General features: G+C 49.9%; 1 protein-coding gene across 9 annotated transcripts in view; it reads left to right on the forward strand.

The window, feature by feature from the left end:
• Positions 1-1,223, forward strand: part of EHMT1 (euchromatic histone lysine methyltransferase 1) — a 114,590-nt gene extending 113,367 nt beyond the window's left edge. For 8 of the 9 annotated variants that reach the window (XM_072984980.2, XM_072984982.2, XM_072984979.2 and 5 more), the window contains one exon: positions 816-1,223. In XM_072984980.2, coding sequence (XP_072841081.2) covers positions 816-1,089 — 274 coding nt within the window. In that variant the 3' untranslated portion in view covers positions 1,090-1,223. The remainder of the gene's footprint in view (positions 1-815) is intronic. The other variant, XM_072984978.2, reaches the window with a different exon arrangement.
• Positions 1,224-8,654: the final 7,431 nt, after the last annotated feature.

Below are 8,654 nucleotides of genomic sequence, written 5' to 3' on the forward strand. Positions count from 1 at the left end.
TCGTGAGGGCAGAGAAGAGAGGGAGACCGGCCACATCCACCACCACCTTGATGTCACCAGGTGGAAATGGGGATAGAGATGTAAACAATAAAGACAGAGAAATAAATGGCGGTCCAGGAAGCACAAACAAAGAGGAACACGGTGCTCATTTAGGTGCTCAGTAATGGGCGTAGGAGTCGCTCTCCATTAGGGGATTGGCCGAAATTATGGCTCTGGACCAGCGCTTGGGTCCCCCCCCAGGGGCTCCTGGACTGCAGGTGCCAGAGATCCTGTCTAGCACAGCGGGCAGTGAAGGCTTTCTGGGAGTTGTAGTCCAAGAACCTCTGGGGCCCCAATCCAGGGTTGGGCAAACCTTCTGTAGCCTGTAGTAGCACGGATGGACACAGTGACTCAAAAGTTTAAGGACTCATCCCTGGAGCTTGTGGCTGATTCCTTTCCCTCTGGCTCCCTTTTGTGGAGTCTCCACCTCGCCTTTGTGGGCTGTCCCTTTCCTCCTCTCTGGCGACCCCCAGGGAACGAGGCGCCCCACGGAGACCTTTCTGGGTATTAAGCGCCGACTGAGACGAGCTGCTTCCCTCGTCTTCCGCTTGTCTTCCGCTTCTGCATGTTTTTGAACAGCCCCGTTCTGAAGTCATCTTATTTTGTGTTGCCCTGTTGGAATCTGCATGTTTTGGACACTCATAAAGCGGATAGTCCATCGTGCTCATCTTTGTCATCAAAATGCGGTGTCTCCTTTTGCCTGCCGATTCAAGAGTGGCTCCCTTGGATCCCCCCAGCAAACTCTCTCTCTCTCTCTTTCGGTCTGTCTCTCTCAGGTTTGATTACGGTGAGCGGTTCTGGAGCATCAAGGGCAAGTACTTCAGCTGCCTCTGTGGGTCCCCGAAGTGCAGGCACTCCAGCGCCGCCCTGACCCGCCGGCTGGCAAGCCCGGCCTCCTCCCAGGAGGCCCCAGAGAACAGACTTCCCGACACCAGCTCCGGATTGGCCGTCTTGGTGGCCTCGGCCGCGGCGGCAACGGCCGCGGCGGCGGCAACGGCAGCAGCAACAACGGCGGTGGCCTCGGCCGCGGCGGCAGCTTCTGCCTTTTGAGGGCCCCCCTTCCCAGCCCCCTGCCCTCCCTCCCTCCCAGCCCCCCCTCCCAAGATCCACCAACGTACAGATCTTTCTCCGAGAAGAGCCCCGGCCTTCTGGGGGCGCTCTGCTGCCACGGCGCTGCGGAGGAAGGCTCTTGCATGCCTGTGCCGAGGAACGGCCTGCTCGGCCGCCCTGAATTTGGAGGGGGGGCGGGACGCGTCTGTGCGGTTGACCCCACGGTCAGCTTCACGCTGAAGGACCCTCCCTGGCCTCTCATAATGTGACAGAAGGTGTTCTCCGAGGGAAGGGAGAGGGGGCGCTTCCCTCTCCGCCCTGCATCCGTCTCCCCCTCGGAAGGTTTTGAGAATCGCACGGACGGTTTGTACGCCGCATCTCCCCGATTCACGTCTGAGAAAATTCTGAATACTTGACGGCGAAGCATCTTTTCTCCAAGCAGGCCCCCCCAACCCCCCTCCTCGGGTGCGGGTTGGGAGCAGGCTTGGCCTTCGGCTGGACGTCCCGTTCTCCCTTTTCTGCCCACCGTCCGAGGACCTTCTTTCGAACTGGTGCCTGGCATGGACTTCATCCAGTGGGCTGTGAATTCAAGGTCCTTTCGTCCCATGCCCTGCTTCCTCTGAGCTTTAAAAAGAAATATTGTCCAAGCCTAGCAGAAGTTTTTCCAAGTCTTACTAGGGCTTTTCTCCGTTACAGGCTGGGTCTTGGACAAAGATCTCCTCCCCTGGCCTGCTCCATCTTTCCTTTCCCTTCACCCGTGGAGGTATGATCCACTCTTCCTTCATGCAAGGAAGCGGATAGGAACACATCTGACATGACACTAACGCCTAAAAAGACAAAAAAAAAAAGGAAAGGAATCTTTGAGTAGATTTGTTGTTATTATTGTGAATATTCAGAAAACTGGTGTTTATGGAGACCCTTTTTTGGGCATTTCTTAAACAAGGATGAAACGAGGACGTGGTTTCTTTCCCACCCCGACATTTCCAGGCAGTTCCTCTCCCGCCTGCCCCCACCTCTTTTTTTATCCCTGAACGACATATGATGAGGTTGATGTTGAATTGAACTGATCTTGTTTTTTTTTTTACCTTCGGGAGGGGCTTGAAGGTCAGAGGGCCCTGAGGAGGAATCCCCTGGCTTCCCCCTCCCCACAAACACACACCTCCACAATCCAAGCAACTAAACGGTGCTGATTCTAGTGTGATTTTTACTTCACTGCGTGAATATAAATTTCAGTTGTATAATAAAAAAAGGAGGGGGAAAAAAGAACAAAATGATTTTAGTATAAAACGCAGGGACGAAAACCCACAAAACTTTTTTAAATATTGTTAGAATTGTAGTGAAAATAAATCTGCCATCATCTTTTGTGTGATGGCAAAGGAGGTCATTTTGATTCCCCCCCCCCCTTTTTTTCTCCTTTTCATATATCTTTAAATACTGTAAATTAGTGCATTACCAGGTTTGGAGTCATTTTCCTTTTTTTTTCCCCCCTCGTGCTTCCTTCCCTCCCCTCCTACCCCAATCCTTCCTTCCTTCCTTTTGGGTGCATCTCTTCTAAAACCGTTCATATTGCCGGGTGTTTTTCCATTTTGTTTCATTTGTTTGTTTTTCTGTTAAATATTTTTTGACCGTTTTAAAGGCGCCATCTATTGCTGCCTGTCATTTCCTTGTTCTGTTTTCAATGAGATCAATAAAAAGTGCTTTAAAAACATTTCTCTTTTTGTTTAGTCTCTTCAGTCCAGACGTGTCATCTTCTCCCCCATTGCAGTACCCTTTGTATAAGGTCAGTTTTTATCCTAACCCCTAACCCAGACAGACCAAAGGTGGGAGGGTTGTTCTTTATTGTTCTTATTACATTGCCCCCTGTTGGTTTACAGCTGTCACTGTAAGCTTGCCCGTTCTCCTAAGAGAATCAGACAGCTGGAATAGAGAGGTTCCAGAGTCCAGTGTACCCCTATTTGGGATGAGATGAGTCCTTGTCTCACCAGGCTGTCCCACTGGCACCCTTTTCCCAAGTCTATTCCCTATTGAAAACCATTGAGAAACCAAAATATAATCCTGAGTCATTTAGAACCCGCAGAACTCAGTAAAATATTGGACTCAGGGTAGCTTAGTTCGTGGCCTAAAGAAATCCAATTAAGTACTGTATGGTAGCAGGTTGTCTGTTCAAGAGATCAAACATAAGTTCTTAAGTATAATTGTTTTTATTAGAAAAATAAAGATTTAAAAGAATTCAGTTTATTGCAAAAGCATAGCAATCAAAATCATTTCCATTTCTAAGTAGTTAGAAACTTAGCAAACTCCAGCTACAAAAATAAAATAAGAAAATTACTATCTAAGAAAAATAAGTAAAACAGGTAAGGCTAAAGCCCTCCTTCTATTCTCTTACTAAGAACTACATCCTAACTGATTTCTGGAACTCCAAAATCCATTCAAGAATCCATAATCTAAGGCAATGTCCAAAAAAGTCACAAAGTCCCTCTAAAAATCCATCAGGCAAAAAGTCCCTCTTCTGTCTCAGCAATCCTCCATTTTCTCTTCTTGTGCTGGAAACCCCCCCTCCTTCCTCTTCACCGCTGATCACCAATCAGGACGAAGGAAAAGTTGTCTCTCTCTGCCTTTCTTTCCCATGGAAATGCAGGTGTTATTTACATTTCTCTCCTGGAATGTTTTCACTCCAGTAGGTCTTCTGCCGTAGTCTCTTAGTTACGAGATAACATTGCTATCGGCTGTGAAGAAAACAGCATCTAGAGGCTTCCAGTAAAAAATGACACAGACTTAAGATGGATTCCTTCTGGCTAATTCCATAACTACAAATCCCATTTAGAAATTACGGTACATTCTGGCTTCAGTAACCTATATCATGACAGTCACTACAACCGTGGCAGGAAAACAAAGGGAAATCCTCTCTAGATCCCTCTAGTGATCAGTTCTGATATTGCATCTCGAAAATAATCCTCTATAATCCCAGCCCTGTTTTGCACCACACCATTAAAAAACAAAACAGAAAACGGTGTGGGAAAACAAAAGCAAGCCTGTAGAACGTCACCATCATAATGCAGAGTTCAGCTTCTTGGCCATGTGCATATATGGAGGGGAAGTGGGTGAATGTCCCAGAGAGAGAGAGTGTGAAAGGAGAAGAGGCTGAGACGGGAAGAGAGATTTCAGTCCCCAGATGTTCTTGGACTCCAACTCCCAGAAATCGTGGCCAGCACAGCTCGTGGTGAAGGCTTCTGGGAGTTGTAGTCCAAGAAACTTTGAGAGGCCATAGTTGGGGACCATGAGAGAAATCAGAGGTGCTCTCCCTGGCTCTGTGGGAGGCGGTTTCTCTGCCAAGGGAAGCGCTCGCGCAGGGACCTCCCCGGAGTTTGGATGCTTATCACCCAGCACGGACGCATCTTTCTTGCGAGGAGCCACCTGGCGTTTCCATCAGAAGAGTCTCCGAGCAAGGCTGTTATCGGCCACTCTCCCAACTTTGGGAAGTTCACTCGGTAGGGCAACGGCTGAATCAGGGAGACATTTTTGGCCTTTCAACTTTCTTAACGTGCGCTCTCTGTCCAGTAGGGTCGTGGTTTGTCTATTTTAAAATGCTTGGTATGCACCCAGCGATTTCCCCCAGTGTGGGAAATTGAAAAAATTTACTCAGTGAACAAATTGTCATCAACCTTTGTCTATTTTTGGCTAGGGCGTGTGGAAGAACTAACAGGAAAGCACAGTGGCTTAGCTCTCTGGTTACAAACCCACAGGTTGGGAGTTCGATTCCCCCCCATGGGCCTCCTTGACGGGGACTGGATTCGAGATGATCCATCCTTTTCAGCTCTGCAGTTCTTCTATGATGGTGAAAGCGGAGTTCATTACTGATCAGTTTTTCTGCCTCTGGTTTAGAATCCATGGGCATTTATTTCTGGCTTCCAGGTATAAACGTTAAGCCTTAAAGGCACAGCTCAAATCTAGGGTGGGTGGGGGGGAATCAAACCAATAAGGAGGAACACACTCTGGGATCAAAAAGAAAAGCTGAACTGAACAGAGGACCACACAGCAGTAGGCTGTAAAGTGAAAAAAACAACTCGACACTTCTGCGCTGAAGCAGCAGCTCCATGGTGCAAGTTACTCCGTGTCCAGAGAGCACCACATCTGGCCAGAGGTTGGGATTTTTGTGACCATTTCTTCCTCAAGCCTCTGCATCTTGTTCCAGAACCCCTAAACTTTTTTTGGAAAGTTTCTCTGGGAAGTGACCGTACAAACCCCGAATGTTGTCTCCATGCAAATTGGTACATGCAAAACAAACTGAAAAATGTTCACCATTTCAGCTGCTCCTAATTTCTGTCAGCTTTTTTTGGGGGGGGGGAGCAGAGGGGGAAGGCTCTGAATTATTTCTCCAGCATGAGTATGAATCAATCCAAGTCCCCATTTCTATTCAGTCGGGAGGCTGGCTCTTTTTAGCCTCTTGTTTACCGAATGGGTTTCCCCGGAAGGACAAAAGATCAGCAGCAATCCCGGTCCCAGGACTGCAAAGGCAGAAGAGCAAGAAAAGCCTTTGCTCAAGAGGGAAAAAACAACAACAACCTCCAGATGCTGCCTCTAGGGATGGCCTTACCATTCAGATAACATTTTTAGAGCCCAGCCTCGTTTTAGCAGTGCCTTTTCATGTGCATCAGGATTCCAGTGGGGATGGCGAAACAGGCAGCAAAGTGACTCACAGGAGAGAGAGAGAGAGAGAGAGAGACTGGAGAACCTGCTGGGCTTCCATCTCATCAGGACCTCAGGATCGTCTCAGTCTTGAGCAGGGCTGGCAGAAGGAGGTCCCCGTCTTGGGGAAGAGGGCTGGCGGTGGAAGACCTGTTGCGTCACCTTTCTTGAACCCCTTACGCTCGCCGGCACAGCTAAGGCAGGAGAAACAACCTTCCCCAGCGGCACCACCACTGCGGCCTTGGTTCCTGCCCATTCCTTCCGCTTCCGTTGAGAACGGTGACGAGCACTGTGTTCGCCTTTGCCTCAGGCAGCATAGCATCTGGAGACACAGCCAGAGTAGCGGGAGCGGAACTGGAAGCGGGCAGGCCGGTCGCACAGTGGCCTCCTCCTTGCTCCAGGCAAAAGGATGAGGAAAACTTCCCCCGTCCCCCCAGATCTGGCAGACTCCGCTTCCCAGCTGTCCTGGCCTCCATGGCCAACCGATAGGGATGCTGGAAGCCGTGGCCCAAGGCTGGTAGAAGGCAGCCGCCTCCCCGTCTGCTGGGTTAGAAGGAAGAGGCTACGGGCAGATCAGAGCAGGGGCGTAGCGGCTTTTCCGGGGCTCTCGAGACTGCAGGTGGCCAGATGTTTGGGTCATCGGCAATGATGAAGTCCTACAGCCGCCACCTTCTCCCTTTCTCTTTCCTTTATTGTTGGCACCTTAGCTGGGAAAGAATGGGTTTTAACGTGATCCATCTGCCACCCATTGAATGGCATGGCCGCTGGCCACGGACTGGTCTAGACTGGGCAAAGAGGACCTGAAGATCTGCTCCTGGTCCAGGGGAAACTGTGATCAGAGGGTTGAAGAGCCGGGGGTGGGGGGCTGCAGAACCAGGGGCTCCTTCCAGGGGCCTGTCAGACACCCAGGTGGACCTTGACTGGCTCGGCTCTCCTCTCTCTCGCTCTCAGCTTGATCTACCTTGCCGGACGGCTGTGAAAGTAAAGTGAGCAGGAGAACCATTCTGCTTTTTTTTTTTTTTTTTTTTTTTTTGAGTTTGCTGGAGAAAATATCTCATTGTAACTCATGTCATGAGAATGGCTGATGGTCGGATTCCAAAAGATCTCCTGTATGGCGAATTAGTGCAGGGAAATCGCCCCAGAGGGAGACCACAGATGCGATACAAGGACATTTATTTATTATTTATTTATTTATTGTATTTATACCCCGCCTATCTAGTCATTTCGACCACTCTAGGCGGCTATTCGACCACATCTATCCTATTCGACCACATCTGCAAGCGGGATCTGAAGGCCTTAGGAATGGACCTCAACAGATGGGAAACCCTGACCTCTGAGCGTTCAGCCTGGAGGCAGGCATTGCATCACGGCCTCTCCCAATTTGAAGAGACCCTTGTCCAGCAGGCCAAGGCAAAGAGGCAATCCTTAAACCAGCAAAATCAAGGAGCTGGACAGGGGACAGATTGTATTTGTCTTCAGTGTGGAAGGGGCGGTCACTCTCGAATTGGCCTCCTCAGCCACACTAGACGCTGTTCCAAGACCTCCATTCAGAGCATGTGACCATCGTCTCTTGAGACTGAAGGATGCCTAATCTGAATGCCCTTTCACTCTCCGGGCCCTGCAGGGAAGAAGGGCTTTGGGGCAGGTCGGCACCGATGGAAGGGGAAATCCTGGCGCAGGTTCACTTATCCAAGGATGGCACCTGAGGAGAGCCTTGAGGTTCCCGGGGCGAGGGTCTTGGGCAAGGGAGGGGAACCTGCCGGCGCATGGAAAGCCGGGAGAAATCTCCACCCCACCTCACTGGACGGACGGCAGCCGTGTCCGGCTGCCGGAGCTCTTGTCAGTCCCTGCCGGAAATATTAGCTCGCGTCTCCGATAGCGTCTCCGAGGCCCACCCAAGGGAAGAAGACCGGCTATCGCCTTTTTAATTTCCTCTTGGTGGCTACGCAAGCTTATTGTCTGAGTGAAAACCCAGGATCGGTATCTCCAACCTGAAAAGTACAAGCCCGACGGGAGATGCAGGGGTGGGCCTCGTCGCTTCAGTAGGAGGGAGGGTGACCGTGTGGTGCAGTGGTTACGGTACTGGGTTTTTATTTTATTTTATTTTGTTACTCGGGATATCAAATTTGGTCTCACTGCTGAACAGTGGAACTCACAGAGTAACCTTAAATGGGTCTTTCTCTCCATCTGATCTTTATCCTCAAGACACACACGGGGGTGGTCTTGAGGATAAAGGGAGAAGGGGGCAGCAATTGGAGGAAAGGTAGAATATACATTGAAAGAATAAAGAGCGACACATGGGCAAAGCCAGGCTCAGCCAGAAAAGGCAGCCCACCTGCCTTCTGGCCCATCCGCCCCTTCCCAGTCAATTTTAAAGGCTGCACTGGAACACATTTTCATGTGCTTGGGGGTGTGTGCTTGGGTGTGTGTTCTTAGGCAGCCATCCTTTCAGAGAAAGCAGGGAGACTGCCCCCTCCCCCTTTTTTTTGCCTATGAAATTCAAGTGAGAAAGGACCAGAAAGATGTGTATGAAATAATGCCTGGTGTGGAAACAATGGAAAGAGGTAAGTTTTTTCTCTCTCTCTGGCATTGCTGGAACTCACAGGTATTGAATGAATCGCTGGGAATTTGGACTAGGCAAAAGGATGGATTTCAGCAAGCCACACATAGTTTGGGCCTGTGGAACCCATTGCCACAAGGTGATATGATGGTCCCTGACAGCTGACTAGAAAGGGGGGTGCAATAATTTCACATATGATAAGGCAAATGATGAGGAGGCATCACTCAGTGAACTGAAGCAGCTGGCTGCGGAAGCAGAGGCCAAGACCTTGGATCTTCATGGTGGTTTCCACAAGATCGGTTCCTTGGAGTATGTGTGG

This window comes from Pogona vitticeps, chromosome ZW-PAR, assembly GCF_051106095.1.
Source record: "Pogona vitticeps strain Pit_001003342236 chromosome ZW-PAR, PviZW2.1, whole genome shotgun sequence".
NCBI classification, from domain to species: Eukaryota; Metazoa; Chordata; class Lepidosauria; order Squamata; family Agamidae; genus Pogona; species Pogona vitticeps.